The 17339-nt window shown below is 39.2% G+C and overlaps 2 protein-coding genes across 2 annotated transcripts in view; one reads left to right on the top strand and one right to left on the bottom strand.

The window, feature by feature from the left end:
- Positions 1-425: 425 nt before the first annotated feature.
- On the bottom strand, positions 426-3927 carry sdr42e1 (short chain dehydrogenase/reductase family 42E, member 1). Its single transcript, XM_042775740.1, has 3 exons — positions 3836-3927; positions 3464-3556; positions 426-2515 (listed from the first exon to the last, which is right to left on the bottom strand). Exons 2-3 carry the CDS (start codon positions 3526-3528, stop codon positions 1417-1419), a joined length of 1164 nt encoding a protein of 387 aa, XP_042631674.1. The 5' UTR covers positions 3529-3556; positions 3836-3927; the 3' UTR covers positions 426-1416.
- Positions 3928-4873: 946 nt separating this feature from the next.
- Positions 4874-17339, top strand: part of LOC109093716 (E3 ubiquitin-protein ligase NEDD4-like) — a 40841-nt gene continuing 28375 nt past the window's right edge. Inside the window, 5 exon segments of the mRNA XM_042775743.1 lie at positions 4874-5092; positions 5955-6028; positions 8908-8986; positions 9072-9110; positions 12466-12519. Coding sequence (XP_042631677.1) covers positions 5042-5092; positions 5955-6028; positions 8908-8986; positions 9072-9110; positions 12466-12519 — 297 coding nt within the window. The 5' untranslated portion in view covers positions 4874-5041.

Below are 17339 nucleotides of genomic sequence, written 5' to 3' on the forward strand. Positions count from 1 at the left end.
GAGCAGAATCCTGAAAAAAAGTCCTTTGGAGAGTCTATGTGTGTCCACTTTCATCCAGCGGGCCAGATTAAAGATTTAACCACATAGACCAGCCCACAGAAAATAATTAAAAACTCAGCTGAAAAACTTTAAGCAACTTTCTATGCAACTGTTTTCTTGTTAGTATTAAATAAACACTCTTGTCCAAGTCTGTTTGTAAGATCTACCTGTCTTGTGTTTCCCAGGTAACTCGTGCTTCATAAACACCAGGACAATCATGCACATGCAGCAGGCCACTGAAGGTTTGTTGAATCTGGGGGAAGGGCACATCCCAAACATTTCATTGTGCATCAATGACAAAGGCTATTGTCACTAACTTACATTTCTATCACCATACAGTGTATTTTGACACTTGAGTCACATTTAATATTTAAGATAGCAACATATCAAAGGAAGAGTCATTTATTGTAAATATAGCTCAAGCACAATTTTCAAGTGAAATGTTTGACAGAATGAAGCCTGTTTGGTTTGAACTACTAAAACAATAGTCAGTATTGTCGGACTTGTTTTTATATTTTGTCTGTACAATGAAATTCAAACCTTTTACATCACTTTTTGAAACACACAATCATATACACACACACTACACTGAAAATCTGGGATAGTTTTTCACATGCACCTAGAAATAAACTGTAAGTTTCAGGATTTTGGTGTTTCAGTGCAAACATGAGTTCGATTCTCAGGGAATGCATGAATTCAGAAAACACACGCAATGTTCCTCTGAATAACAAAATGCATAAATGCAATTTTAAGCAAAGATATGACACAAAAAATACAAATATTTCAGATTGTGCACTATTTCTATATGATTAGTCAAATGTAATTAAACAAGAAACATTGATTGTGTGACGATCAGATTTTCTTGCTCTCCATGAAGCATTTCAAGATCTTCGGACGTTCGGATCATCTCAAATCATGCTGGAGAACACGATCATCAGGTTTTGTTCGCTGTCAGAACAGCAAATGAAGACACACTAAAGACATTTTGAAATTCCTGCAATGTTTTAAATATTATTATTTATTTAATTTTGTACTGAAAAAAAAAAAAAACATTACATATAGCAAACACAGTCTTGCTGGTTAACCATTTGTTTTTACCAAAAAATGCATATTTTTATTATTATTATTATTTTTTTTTTTATGAAAAGGTTTTAATATTGTTAATATTGTTTAAAGTCTAAAAAATGTGTTTACCCTAAACTCTTTAAGGACGCTGCCCTTCAAAGAGTGGAAATAAAATCAAACATTTATCAGCTTATTTGTGCCTCTCTACAACATTTTTCAACATAACATCCCTCATGTGCATTAATATGAACATATTAATGCAGGTCAGTATAAGCCTCACATAAGGCACAGAAGTGAAGACCATTGCACATTTCACTGTCCCACAACCGGAAACCAGGAGAGCACCACTGCTGCAAACGCAACCACCAAAACAACATCTAAAATTAGTTTCTTAACTGATGACTGGATGCGCTTCTTCCCATGACCTCTGCCTCGAAACCATTGCACAACATCTTCCAGGTCATACGGTTTAGGCTCGTATCCCAGCTCTTCTCGTGCCTTACGCATACTGAAATAGTGTGTGACGCCCGTCTTGTAGACCTCAGTACGGGTCAGCAGGGGTTGGAAGTTATAAATCCGCCCCACGATATGATGAACCATCTCGGTCAGAAAGGCAAAGAGGTAAATAAGTGATATGGGCAGGCGAAGCGTGGGGAACGAGTATCCCAGACCCTCCACCAGAGGCCTGAAAAACTCAAAGTTGTTAACAGGCCTTCCGTCGGAGATAAAGTAGGGCTGACCGGCGGCACGATGCTGACGCTTTTCAGTTAAGGCCTCGGCAGCTAACATGTGCGCGGACACTAGATTATCCACATGAACAAACTCCACCAGACTACCAGGATCCCCGTAAACAAACCTAAAGATCCCGTTCTCAATGTAACTAACTATTCTAGGCAAGTGCCTTTCCTCACCAGGGCCGTATATACCAGCTGGACGCAGGGCGCAAGTCTGTAGCACACCTGCGCTGTTATTCAGAGGCGAACCATTTGCTTTTAACACCTGCATCTCAGCTATAGACTTAGTCCTGGAGTAGTGATCAGGGTGCAGGTGCAGGGGCAAGTAAGGAAGACTTTCATCGCCGTCCTTAATCTCCTGACCTCCAAACACTACGTTGTACGTGCTCGTGTAAACCAAACGAGGGACTCCGTGTGCCACGCAAGCCCTGAGGATGTTCTCCGTTCCCTGTACGTTCACTTCTTCGATGAGTTTTCGATTGAGCTGCTCCCGTCCCGACATCCCGTAGGAGGCGATGTGGAACACGCAGTTCACACCCCGAACTGCTTTTTCCACCTGAGTGTAGTCGCGGATATCTGCCCGCATGAATATGATACCCTCGGGCAACTCTTGGCTTGGTGGTCTCACATCAAGCAGCATAACGTTCGAGGAGGTTTTGAAGAGAGCACAGGCAAGACTGAAAGAGAAATCACAATAAAGCTTTAAAGTAATAGTTCACCCAAAATTAAATGGTCATGTATATGAGTTTGTGCCTTCGTCAGATTTGGAGAAAGGTAGCATCGCATCACTAGCTCAGCAGTGAATGGGTGCCGTCAGAATGAGAGTCCAAACAGCTGATAAAAACATCACAATCATCCACAAGTAAAGTTAACTGAGTGCTGTGGATTATTGTGGTGTTTTTATCAGCTGTTTGGACTCTCATTCTGACGGCACCCATTCACTATAGAGCATCCATTGGTGAACAAGTAATGTGAAGCAACATTTCCCCAAATCTGATGAAGAAACAAATTCACCTACATTTTGGATGTACTTAAGGGTGAGTAAATTTTCAAATTTCTATTTTTATTTTTTGGGTGAATTATTCCTTTAATTATGCAGTGGGGAACATGTAAAAAAAAAAAAAAAAAAAAAAAAAAAAAAAAAAAAGGAGTAAGTTTTAGTATACTGAAAAAAATCTGAAAAATTTAGTATAATGAAAAAAATGATGTAAAATTAAATAAATATATAGTTTTCTGCAATATTTCTAAAATTCTGAAATTCAAGTAATTGTCAGCTCAAGTTTTTACTGTGGAAAAATGCTATTTAAAATCACTTATTGATTGCATACTTTTGACCAGCACTATATATAACATTTTTCAAAATTATAAAAAATGTGTAGCAAAGCAACTGAAAAAAACTGTATCTTCCATAGAGCTTCTTTATAGTTTTTAAAGGAAGTTTGCTTCACAACTAATGAACTTTGCAACATTCACACTATTGAACTACAATGTATCAACACTGAACTGATTTGAAGTGAAGGATGTGCTGTTCTATAGTGTAGTATGTAGCGCCATCTAGTGGTTTGTGTAGGTACTATGACTGGTGGAAAATAATAAGAAAGATTGTATTTGTCATAAGATCTTACCGGAATCCCAAATATCCTCCTCCTCCGGTTATGAGGAATGTTCTGTCTTTTCTGTTGACTTCCATTGTGTTAAAGAAGCAGGGAGAGTGGAATCTGCAGGGCGAAATGAATGATTATGAAAGTCAGATTATGCTACAAGCAAATGATGTTTGATGTTTATGCAGATTCTGGAAATAAATGAGCTGGCAGGCAAAATCAGAAGAGTGCAGAACACAATGTACAAATCACTTTCTTCAATGCAGTGGAACATCCCTACGAGCACACAAATAAACACGAGCTCTCCTAGGTTTCAGAAAATCTATGCAGAAAACATCCTGTGTGGACTGTAAAACTGTTAACATTAAACGGCATTCATTTAAACTGAACACATACCTCTACAAACGATCGCAAAGTGTGTGTGGAGCGCGCCGTGCACTTCCTAGGAAACGCGTGAATGGGCGGGACGATGAAGTCAAGTGTTTTCATTGGATAAGAGTCAGCTGTGCCTCGCTGTGATTGGCTTAAAATGAACTCGTCCGACGTCCATTAGGAAGAGATAACAGTAAACGCACATTTTAAGTATATAAGTCTATAAACAACGCTTTCTACCCTGTGGTTTATGATGCTGTTCCCTTGGTAATACACACTAAATTTCCCATATAAAATATGGTTAATTCTATTCTATTCTAGTCTAGTCTAGTCTAGTCTAGTCAACTCTATTCTGCATGTCTGTCTGTTCATCTTTGTATATTTTAGAATGAAACAATATATGCTAATACAGGAATACTTTACAACAAAAGTATTATATCCTCCTGAGAACCATAAAAAAGTTTTGTGAATTTTGTTGTTTTTTATGTCATTAAATTGGTTGGAGCATAAGAAACAAATATAGAAAAAAAAATTATTCATATTTTATTTTTTTGTAGAGGAAGCCAGTTATTAATATAAATATATATATATATATATATATATATATATATATATATATATATATATATATATATATATATATATATATATATATATATATATATATATGTAGGCAAAAACAATGTTTTATTTTTTTCATTCACCAATCAGTTTTTAGGTTTCAGGTCAATTTTAATCATACTTTGTACGAAGATGATTCTCAACTATGTTATGAAAGATATAACAGAATGATTTGATATACTTTATGGAATATGTGGGTAAAATGTCCATAAATTGTTTTGAGGCATTTAAAAATGATTTTAGAATTTTAAATCAAACCATTTATTTTATTTTTTATTATTATTGTTGTTGTGTTTATGTAAATGTGTTTAACAATGGGATGATGACAATGCCTGTTTGTTATTTGAAGGTTTCATAATGTGATTTAAAAAAGGGGGCGTGATCACTGAGCTGTATAATCCTCGGTGGGCGTGGTCGGGAACAAAGTGGGCGTGAGCGACGCCTTGGGGGCGTGTCGAGGAGGTGGATGAGAGGATGTCCATCGCGGTAGTTTCAGTTTCCAGGATGCATTTGACAAGCTAACGCCTCTCCGCTCGTGTCATATCCCGGGGAAGCGAGCAGGGCACGCTTTGACGGATTTATTCGCAGGTAGGCATCCTGGCACGGAACATGAACATGGCCGCGCTCCTCCCGGAGGTTCGAGGACTTCAGACGGACGAGGTAAATGAATTCGGCTGTCATATCATGTGTTATATCAGTCATAGCAATTCTGTGAAACTGCATAAACAGCAGTTGGCTGGCAGTCTACAGCTCGTGTGTGATGCGAGGTTGGGTTACTAGTAGGAAGTTCTGCTCCACTTTGTGTTATGATAAATATAATCATCAATTTATCGCACATATAACTGACCCATAACCATGTTTGCGTGCGATTCATAAAGTAAGTGTTTGTTTTGGTGATCAACATCAATTTCCTTTATTGTCATTGTTGTCTTGTGACTCAAGTGAAGTATTGCGCAACATATGCACCTTATGACGCCATAAAACACATGGCGTCACATCTTTTTGATCACGTGTGGCGTATATCGTTTCATTATTTCATTGTTGTTTGTAGCTCTTCTGAGTGTGTTGCTATCATGTTTGACACACATTTTGGGATATAATCAAAAAACATGTCTTAAAGACATTTAATAAGAGTTTATGCTATATGCTCACGTACTAAATAAACTTATAGTCGATTGGCCAAAATGTGTGTTATTGATGTGGTCAATATTTATAGTAGGTCTATTTTCCTGGAAGAAGTAGGTGGGCAATTTGAAATGTCTTCCAGGAAAATATACCATAAATATTGATTACATCATCTTGCACTAATGCACATTTTGGCCAATCAAATGCTGTCTGAAGTAAGGATGCCCCTCCCACTTTTGGGTCAAAGCACACTGCATCAACTTCCTGTTTCAGTAGGAAATCCGTCTGCAGTCATCAAGCCATTTTAATTCGGTTTTAATCATACATCTACAGGCAGTTTAATTCTTGATGTTATTCTTGTTTGTCTTGCTCATGGAATATTTTTGCTTTCCTTCAGGATGAATCCAGAATCTTAAGGGTGAAAGTCATTGGTGGAATTGGTTTGGCTAAGAAGGACATTTTGGGTGCCAGGTCAGTATTGCAGATATTGCAGCATGAAAATGACACTATAACAAGAAGGACGACTGATATAATGGCCAGGATGATTAAACGGCCAATACTTGAGGATTTGAGACGATAATGCTGCTCGTTCCTAACATACAAACTACCTTTTCAAAATATAAATATTGTGTAAAATGTTCTTGTTTATTGCCTAATATTGGCACACCTTGCTCTTTAAATATCAGCCGGTGACAACTAATTATGGTCCCTTTTCTCTGCTTGAATTAGTGGTTGTGTTTTCTTTAACACTAGAACCATCTCGGGGTCAATTTTACATTTTTGTCCTATTGTTTTATGTTTAATAGACAATATATGAGCAATAATAATTCACTGCACAGCGTAGGATGTATAATGCAATGACAAATTCAAGCGCACAGTTTCACCTAATTAATTATTCATTTGTTTAGTTATATCATTTATAATTTGAATAAGAGAACATCACCAGTAATTTCCTGAAAAAAAAAAAAAAATATATATATATAATTCCAATCTTGTGAATTATTATTGCTCACAATTGTCTATTTAGGGTATTTCTGTAATTTAAATAACATGGATGATCTTAATATGTGATTAATGACATTTTATTATAATATTACACCACCCAAATATGTATTTATTTCCTTCTAATTCTCATTGTCATTGCAGGCTGGTTTAGCCTATATTCACCGTTAAGAAAAGTAATTAGTGTAGCCTGCTTAAAATAGCCTTGAACATAACACAACAGGACAAAAACATAGTTGATGATTAAAAATAATAATTTCTTGACTCTAGACATTATTTTGGCATAATACAGTGAGATAATAAGTTTTTTAGCCATATCAAAACAGTAGTCATGTGCATGGGTGAGTTTTACCCGCTGGCGGTTTTAGGTGTACAGCGTCCCCTGGTGGTTAAATTGTTAAATGCTTAAAGGGTTAGTTCACCCAAAAATGAAAATTAGGCTGCGTTTTACTCACCCCAGACTCATCCTAGGTGTATATGACTGTCTTCTTTCTGATGAATCCAGTCGGAGTTATATTAAAAATAGTCTTTGATCTTTTAAGCTCTATCGTTGCAGTCAGCGGGTGTTGCATTGCTTCAGTCCAAAAGAAGTGAAATAAAAAGCGCCCTTCCATAAAAAAAATCATTTTTTTAGATTCCAATTGAATCCAGCTTGCGCTCACTGTTGTAAACGGAAGCAGTTCCGGGGGAATGGCGTATGAGGTCAGAAGTGATGCACCGACAGGAGACTGGTTTTCCTTTGCTAAAGTAAGAAAACTTTGCTTCCTTTGATCCTGTAAACAAACGTCGGTTTTCACGAGACTCACCAGCGCATGCACAACGCAGAACCAATACGTCGTGCTCCCGGAACTGCTTCTGTGTACAACAGTGAGTGCAAGCTAGATTAAAGTTAGTATTACGTTTTGAATATGGATATTTTTCTTACAAAAACACATCGTTTCGCTACAGGAGGCCTTTGTTCACCCCCTGGAGCAGTGTGAGACACTTTTTTTTATGGAAGGGTGCTTTTTATTTCACGTCTTTTGGACTGAAGCAGTGCAACACGCGCTGACTGCAATGATAGAGCTTGAAAGATCAAAGACGATTTTTAATATAACTCCGACTGGATTCGTCTGAAAGAAGCCTGAACACTTAAGGTTTTTCCCAACACTCAGTCAGTGTCACATTTTGGGTGGATCACAAAAAGTCATATAGTGTACAGCTTATTTTAAGGACATTTCGCATGTCTGAGTCCACCAGCATCACGTACACATCTTCACGTGCCGTCAGTTTGTTATGAAAACATGAAATCGTTTGTATCCCGCATAATGGAGCTTCCGTTCGGACAATCTGACACTCATACAGGCTTTTATCTGTTCCTAAAAAAGATGCTGTGAAAATAATATATATATATATTTTTTTTACAGCCTAATAATTCATTTCAGCCTTCCTGTGGATGCATGAGCTTCATGGTGATGTTTATTACTAATCCGTATTAGCTGGATCTTCTTTGAAAAAATAACAAGGGGAGAAAACAAATAATGAAGTCACCATGAAATCCAAATTGATCCTATTTGCTTTCTATTGTGCTTGTTTGTTCAGTCACACTCAATCATGTTTTACATTTCAGAAATAAAATGGATTGCAGTTGCTGTTACATTTTGACTGTTAATGATTGTATTAATCTGGTTTTTCTTATAATACAATGCATTTGTAAAATGCATGCATTGGGTTATTGATAGATAGAAAGATAGATATAATACAATGCAAGTGCAGTATTTTGCCAAGAAATTGTATTTATAAGCAGCCACATGCTAAATAATTCATGTTATGCATAGTCTGCAGTGAACCGTAGGGTGATGGAAACATCTCGGTCGTTTCCCCGATTCACTTTGAGGGGTGCAGGTCAGGGAGGTACTGTAGATGGCAGTGTTAGCAGCCATCCTTGAGGGTACGAACAGATCAGCCGTGCTCACTTTGACCTAAATAACACAGCTCTAGAAATGCAATCAATATCTGTGCTGAGCGATATCATCTCTCCTTCTCTGTAATACTTGCTCGGGCCAGATATTCAAGAAAAAGAGTTGAAGGGATTGTGCGCTGCTTCCTCCTGATGTTGCATGTAGGTTAATTTGATGAATGGATTTGCTAGATTGGGATGAATACTTGTTATTGTGTGTAAAGAGATCCATAATCTCATGACTGCTGTTCATAACATTAGTTGTTGATCACGTCCTGTGATTAACAATGGAAAACCTGACCACATTACTAAAATATTTAGTAACACGTCCTGTATGACTCAAAGACAGGCAGTCTTTTTTTTCCATGTGTGCCTGTGTGATATTTGTTTGTTTTCCTTTCATCCGCAGTGATCCGTACACAAGAATCTCTCTCTATGACCCCGTCAGTGGAGAGATCACCAGTCTACAGACCAAAACCATCAAAAAGGTGTGTGTACAGACTCTCTTCTGCAGGATTTGTCATTTTGTCAAGAGTTGTTAAAGAGTTCTCTGTCTTTATGTCTTTCTTTTAGACACTGGATCCGAAGTGGAATGAGGAATTCTTCTTTAGAGTAAGTGAACGGGTGTTTACGGAGATCATGTTTCTGTCAGCTGGATGCAGCATCTTCGTGAATCTTATAAAAGCTGTCAAGAAATGTCACCTCAAAATGCAAATGAAAAAACAGAATTTCTGAAACTGGGGTTTGAGAGTTGATGAAACGCTAATAATTCTGATCCTTTTTGTAACTCAGTGATTCTGTTTTTGTATTTATTTTTCTGACGTGTGTTTTATCTTTCACTTGGATGCTAGAAGTTGCACACAGCTGGATAAAACAAAAGCTGTGTCCGTCTTCATTTCAGGCTGCAAAGCAACAAAATGTGATCATTTTAATTTTAAATCTTATATCCTGTGACATTCCTGCTGAGTGTTTTTTCTGGGCTCCTAACAGTGTTTATGCTAACCTGAGAAATAAAGTCTAGCTCCGCAGAGCCGTCACATCTCTTACCTTCACGTTTCTTTATGGGGAAAAGCAGGAGCCTGTGTTGTAAGATGTCAAATGACCAGGAATTAAACTCTGCACAATGGTTTTATTTTCAGCGCCATGAAATGGTTTATTCAAATGATTCTTCTAAAGCTGCGTACAGCCCGAAACCTCACTTAAACTCTCCCAGAAGTCTGTCGATAAAATGTGTGAAACAAGTCAGCTGAATTCAGTCATGCCCCACATTTAGCCTAAATTGAGGTCTGATAGGGTTATAGAGAGATAAATGTGGTTTAATCCCCCGAACGAAAGTTCAGGGAAATGCATATGTGTACAGTAGAGCTTCTTGTTTTTGTTGCATTTGAGAAGTTTATGCACAAAACAGTGATTTTAATCATTAATTTTTTTAAAGAAATGTTTATGATGGAAGCAACAGGGAATCGCATCAGATCAGATTGTATAATTATACATCATCTTACAGTATGGTGAGAGCAGCTTTACTTGTTCAGATCAAATCAGCTTTATAGTATAGCGCTGATATAATACAGATTTTTTAAAGCAGCTTCTCAGTACAGGGCTCTAGACTAACTTGTTGCACTGGTTGCACTGGTGCAACTAACTCTTTTCTTAGGTGCACAAGCACAAAAATTAGGTGCACCCAAATTTTCAACCGCATCGCATTTAACACCGCATTTTTACAAGTTCATTTTTTTTTTAAATCGCTGTCCATATAGGCAATATTGACTTGTAGCCTAAATGATTAACTAACAATCTGGTCAACATAAAGTTCTTTATTTGAAGCGCACTTCTACAAGAAAGGTAACTTACTGAAAAAGTGTTGGTGCTTAAAGTGCTTCACTGAGCTGAAATTTAAACTTAAAACATCTCAAGATAAATTAAATAAAAAGAAAATCTAAATTAAGTGTTTTAAGGGCTTCATGGCCCATCTCATGGCTCAATGTCTTATGGACTATCTTCCATTGCAGTCACATGCCCCTCAGATGGCCAACTCATTTAGTTTGGCCTTCTTGATCTTTGGCCTTGGCTAAACCAGCTGGACACACTCTCTCTAGCAGCAAACTCTTCCAGACTTGGCCCCTCTACACTGATTCTGATCAGATCTTCACTGAGTCTGAATGAAGGGATGCTCTAGTGTCTGATCTGCACAGATAAACACTCCCTAAACAGCTTACTGTCTCAGCTATTAAAATAGTACAGTTTTGTATGTAATAGCAAAGTGATTGTATTTCCTTTCTTTTTTTATTAAGTTAATTTAGAAAAACGTGAGGAATTTTTTATTTTTTTTTGTTAAATATAAGTTTTAGTTTTTTTAAAAGTAACGACCAAGCGGCCAGCGGCAGACAGTGAGCCTATGTTTGATCAATTTAGCCTTTCTCAAATCATCACGACCTGCCTAAAATAAAATCTATAGATATAAAACAGTTCAAGCATATAACAATGTTTAAACGTTAGACCCAGATAAATGTGCGCTATATCCAGTAGTTTGTGCGGAGACGCTTCAGGACATGGAGACGCCAGTGTGATCACATGCATTTTTTTTTCAGTAGACACGCCGTCATTTTTGCTCATGAAGGTAAGAGTAATACATCATTCGTAACTGCAAAGGGTCTTTTATTTGTGTGCACTCACAATATCAACAAAACGTTGCGCTTTATGTTGTGTCGTCTTTAACAGGAGTACAAAAATGAACCAACACTCAGTGATAACATGCCTAAATGATGCATATATCTATAAACATAAATAGACATGCCTGACCACCCAGGGCTCTTTAAGGAATGAGTAAAATTTTAAAATGCACTTTAAAACCAATAGGAAGCCAACGAAGGGCCTTAAGCATGGGAGTAATGTGTGACCTCCTGCTGGTCCTGCTCAAAAGCCTTGCAGCTGCATTCAGTACAACTTGTAAACAATCCATGGAAGATTTGTTCAAATCCAACCGTGAAGAGAAAAAGGCATACACAAGCATCTCCATCTCTTTTTGTGAAACCATAGATCTGATCTTAGCAATGCTCCTGAGATGAAAAAATGTGGATGAGATGATGTAAAGAGAGAGGTGCAGTCACATGTTCTGGGGTCAGAGGTCAGGGGTTGAGTTACAGGGTGCGTTTGAGATGAGGAGTGCCTCTTACATTCTGTCCACTTTCCCTGCTGTTATGTGACGAGCGGTGACGCATTTACTGACGCGGTGTGCATATCTCTCTTCTGTAGACATCGCTCATTTTCTCAGAAAGGACAGAGAGATGCATGTTAGGTTTTCTTGAAACAGCAGTTTGTTGAGAGAAACCATTTCAATATGTTACAAAGACTTAATATCAAGCAAACTGAAGATTAAACACAAATATGCATAGAAAAGGAGTTTAACTCATGATTTGCATCTCAAGTTTCAATGAGTCACATGATCAAGTTTTTTTTGTGTGTGTGTGAAAAGTGACTTAGAAATAGTGCAGAATCTGAAGCATTTCTTATTTGTTTTACATACCTTTTCTTTGTTTTCTTACCTGTTTTTTTTTGTAATAATATCAAAAACTTTGTTATTTGTGGTTTTAAACTTTTGGTCCATGCTGTATATTTGTGAAAAATATCCTGTCGATTTTTTTTTTCCATGCAAAAAAAAGTCTACTGTATCTGATATTTTGTGGATGAAGCATAACCAGATTCAGACAGTGGCATAAAAAGTTCTGACCTATTTGTGTTACTGACCGCTGGCCCAAATACCAGCACGGGGACTTCATGAAATGCTTAATGAAACACTGAGTCACTGGCCATTTACAGGCCTAAAGTCAAGGGTTATGAACGGAGGATGAACAGACTCTCTGTCTTGTAGTAAGACATCATTTATTTTAGATATGCGAAAACAATTCAATGTGTTAGTCATTAATGTATATATTCACTTATTATATTTGTCTTTTTTAACCTCCCACAGGTGCATCCTAGGAGACATCGTCTGCTGCTGGAGGTGTTTGATGAAAATCGTTTGGTATGTACACTACATGAATGCATCGATTTACTGTGACATCAATCAAATCAGTTAGAGATGTTTTTACATTACGGTTTAAAAGTTTGGGTCAGAAAGATTTTTTAAATGTTTTTTGAAAGAAGTCTCTTCTGCTCAGCAAGGCTGTATTTATTTGAAAATGCATCCTCTGCTGAACACATTTTTTTTTTTTTTAGGTTGTGAAATATATTCTTTGTCCGGTCTGCTATTGAAGTATAAAATTAGTGTTACGTATAATTTCTGCACCCCAAATGGCATTGCAATCTGCTTTTTTTGAGTTGCCTGATAAAGAAATATTGACTTAACTAGTAGCATTAGATTGAGGCAGGTCTGCTTGTTTGGCTTTACACTGGTAGACGTGTTAGATGGTAATGAAACCTTACACAGTTCAGCAGTCTCAAATATATTCAGCTTGTTAGTGTTGGGTTCAGGTCTGTAAAATCAGCAGCTACCTGTGCGTCAGTGTGTAATGAATGAACAGGGATGCCTTTTTGCCAGTAGCCACTTTTAAACTCAGGTCTGGGAACTTAAATTTACCTTTGGGTGTTGTTAAACGTGAAAAGTAACTGCTCTGAAACACATAAAAGTGAATGAGGCGTGACTGTGTTAGGGGGTTTTCTCTGTCACACGCTGTCCACGTCCTCCCTGAATAATGAGGAAGGTTAAACAAACGCTTGCATAAAAGACCCAGTGTTCAAGTAAGAACAGTAACTCTTGATAAGACAATAAACCGCAGTCGCCCTCCTGCATGTGACAGAAAGGTTAACCCAGTTACTGGTTGTAAGAAGAACTGGAATGTCATTGCTAGAATGTGTTCGCTGGCATGAACCAAGCATGCATGCTATTTCTGTCTCCTGAGGAATGTGGTAGCTTACAGAAAGTATGACAAATCATTTCAGATCTCGTTTTGTGCAAAACATTTCTAGGCTTGTGACAGTAGATAATGTTTCTTCTGTGATCAATCTCACTTCATTTTTTTTTTTTTTTAAATGCATGCAATTAGCCTAGTCTTTGTTTGAGAATTCCAAAATCCTAAAACTTTATTTCCAAGTGCACGAAATGCAGAAATCCCTGATTTAATCTCACTTATATTGCATTGCGATTTGAAATGCATGCAATTACCCCATTTATTTATTTATTTTTATTTTTTTAATTCCAGAATCCTAACACTTTGTTCATTTTCAAGTGCACAAAATGCAAAAATCCCTGATTCATGCTGACTTATATTTAATTTTCACTCATGTAAGCAGGATGATTTCCTGTACTGGTCCTGTGCACTGTGGTAACTGCAGTTGCCCCTGATTGATGAGATGGCATTTCACTTTGACAGAAGCACGGTCTTAAATGGCTGCAACAGAGGGTGTCAGATGACACAAGATGTGATGTGGCACATGTCCATATTTGAGCTGGCACAACAAGCTCAGTATTCGATTTGGAGGCACTCTTTTGAAACAAACAGGCTCGATTCTGTGTGCTGCTCTCAGATTTGTAGATGAAGCTATCATGCATTTAAGCCATGCATGGTTGGAAGTGCAGAAATAATTTAAACGCTCACTTCGTAACACCCTGTTCCCCACGTATCTCCAAAGAACTGTACGTGGATGCTGTTGAGAAAGCTTTAAATGATGACAAACCTTGTTCCTCTTTATTTCCTGTAACTCTATCCTGTTGGGGTAAAAATATTAGCAGGGCTGCAGCTTTACAAGAAACTTTAGACACTGGGCTGCCGCTGCGGTAGAAGGAGGTGGCAGAGTCAGGGTTGGCTAGAACAGGGGCGAGCTGTTCCACCTCCATCCTGGCATTCACAAGGATTGTTGTTTTTTGCATTGGGGTGACCGGCAGCTGTGGGAGGGAGGGCATGGGTGGAGTGGTGCCTTGATTGAATCTTGTGTTGTTAGAGTAAAGAAGAAGCTGATGAACTCCAGAGGTCTGGTTCAGTAGAGCCCTTTGCAGGGTTTCTGGTGCAGTTGCTTCAGTAAAGCTCTCTGAATTCGCCGTTATCCTTCCGAGGACTAGAGCTGTTCTTCATGGTGTGTTTGACCTGTCATGGTTGTTAGCTTCAGAGAGCTTCGGGAGGAATGCCGCGTGTCACTGCTGCTATTTTTGCAATGTGCAACCGCTAATGGTTGGAATCGCAGAACGGGACCAGGAGCAGTTGCTCTTTGCTGCTCGTTTTTCACGTGTTTGTTTTGGGCTTGCCATGTCCTGCGTCCCACCGGATCCCTGGGAAGCCTGACTTCATGGCGCGACAACTGCGACTGCATTTTGCTTCACGGAGAAGCAACACCGACCCGCCTCTGTCAGAGACTTGCAGCGGTCACGCAGAGGATAGCGAGCTTACGAATGCCGGCCATAGCTCCAGCGAGGGCCTGGTGCAGAGTTCCCTCCACATGAAGGTGACTCCAGGACAGCTGGCTCTGGCTTTGCCACCCTTGTCACCAGAGTACGGTAATTTTCAGCGGCCCTCCACTGTATTCATCCCCAAGGTGAATGGGAGCAGGAAAAGCATGCTGCAGATCTCCTTGCAGCCTTGCGGAGGAGATGGAGAGCTTGCCAGCTGCGAGAGCCGAAACGCCGATGGAGGTTCCTGTAGCAGCAGCACCACGAGCGATGCCGGTTACTGCAGCAGCAACAGCATATTCGATGCGGACGTCCCAGATCGCAAACCGATCTCTCGGCGGAAGGCGAGGGCACCCTTGCGGCGTTGCTCGTCCTTGGTGATTTTCCCACAGAGCCCATGCACCACGCCGCCCGCGTCCCCCGTCAGTCCGGTAGCATCTCCAATGATTCCTCCGCTGCCTCCATCTGCACGAAGTTCCTTTCAGACCTCTCATCAGAGGCAGCTGTCTAGCGTTGATGCGTCGCACGATGACACGGCCAAGGGATCCGTCTCCACTGCAGTTAATGGTCTGCGGCTGTCCAAAACCAGTCCGTCAGCAGAAAACAGGGACGCCAAACCCATCGTGCATTTTAGCATGCCACCGGAACAATCGCCTGGACCAGAGCGAACGGAAAGACACTCCAGCGTTTTATTGCACTTCGCAAACCAGCGACCGCTTCCCTCAGGGAAAGGAAGTTCGGCCAAAACAAAGTTTAACATTGACTCTTCCAAACCTCTCGAGGGCCCACAAACCGACAACGTCACAGAGCCCCAGAAAGCCAAGCTTTTCCGGAGCACCTCAGCCTGCATGCTGCCAAGCGGAAGGCCGTCGTCGACGGAAAGAAGGCATGACACTTGTTTTAGGCATGACACTTTTCCGACTTGTGGTAATTTGGATAAGTCCTCAACACATCCTTCACAGGGTAATTTCTTTGGAGTTGGACCCTGTGCGAACGCTGAGATTTCTTGTCACGTTTCAAATGATGCAGATGTGCAATCCAAAAACGGCACTACGCACGTACCCATCCATGTTTTCTCACGGCACAGGTGCAAGAAAATCAAACACCCTGCAGGACAACAGCATAAACAATGAAACGGATCATGTTGCAACCTGCACAGAGAGAAATGCTACCGTAAGCCTTTCCATCTATTAGCACATAAAAAAATGAGAATGCACATGTTCATTAACTCGGTTTTATATTGCACTTTCAAGCACGCAAATTTAAAGTCAGTGAGGGTGTAATAATGCTTCGCCCTAAAATTGCATTCAACATGTTATTTTGTAGAGTGTATGCTTATTTGTAGAGCTGTGTATGATTCCAATGACAAGAGATTATTTGCAATGATAGCTTCTCGTCTCTGAAATAGTTTTTGCAATGACTGAGCAAATATGCACCATAACGATATTCAGGAAGTTGATCCTGAATGCAAAGCTTTCTTTTAAGTATTAAGATAGGCAGATATGCATTTACTTTTTGCATGGAGTTTGGGATTATTGAAACACTTTAATTACAGTCTATAATTTATATTTGTAATTAAGATTATAATATGCAAAAATCCCTTTAGGCAGGTTTGGCTTATGAAAAACTTTTTTTTTAAATGCATTGTAGATAAACCAGTTACATTGCCATGTCAATTTTTAGGAGGCTTTTTTTTTATTATTTATAATTTTTTTACACACTCATGAGTGATACTGTATGTTTTCCAGGTATCATTTATATTGAGGCAGATGGGGCTCTCCCAGCACTTTAAAAATGCAGAGTAGATACGCTAGTTGCATGCATTGCATGTCGCTTAGAGCTTTTCAGTTTTATTAATTTGTTGTCACTCTGCGGGGATCACTGTTTTATTTACCTTGGAATAAATAATTATAGCCCGTGGTCCCTAAGCCGACCCCAGCCATAGGTCTATAAATACACAGCTTTGAAACAATACTATGCTTGACTCCAGTTAGTCTGGCCGAGTACCACGCGGCCAGCTCTTGAGGATTCAGCATGTATGCAGGGGCTGCACATGGATGTACGTCAGCTGTTGGGGCCAAAGGCCAGCTGATGGGGAGAGAATGATGAAGTTGTCAGGGAGGACGGGGGCCAAACGACTGTGATCCCTTTGCAGTAAAGGGATCAAATGTTTGCTGCCCAGCGGGTTTCCTACTTAGCTGGTAGGTATGTTTCAGAGCATCAGGTGTCTACGCTCACTGCACTTATTTCATTTTCACTCACTCTCTATGCTTCTGAGTTTTACAGCGTGTTAGATAACGGGTCACGCAAGCATTAAACAGCACGTGTTACCTTTAGTTACTGTATCTAATCTAACTTTCAGGGCTGGAATTTCAACATGACTGGATGTTTGTGCCAAGTCCTATTTGTGATGTTCAAAACAGGTATAGTTCTTCTGATAGCTATTTCAGATGTTTTTAGAA

Source organism: Cyprinus carpio, chromosome A18, assembly GCF_018340385.1.
Source record: "Cyprinus carpio isolate SPL01 chromosome A18, ASM1834038v1, whole genome shotgun sequence".
Classification (NCBI taxonomy): Eukaryota; Metazoa; Chordata; class Actinopteri; order Cypriniformes; family Cyprinidae; genus Cyprinus; species Cyprinus carpio.

Excerpts from the sequence above, each read along its gene's own strand:
- sdr42e1 (XM_042775740.1), bottom strand. The coding sequence starts at position 3,528 with ATGGAAGTCAACAGAAAAGACAGAACATTCCTCATAACCGGAGGAGGA. Across the intron at positions 2,516-3,463 it reads GGAGGATATTTGGGATTCCG|TCTTGCCTGTGCTCTCTTCA; the intron begins GTAAGATCTTAT and ends TTTCTCTTTCAG.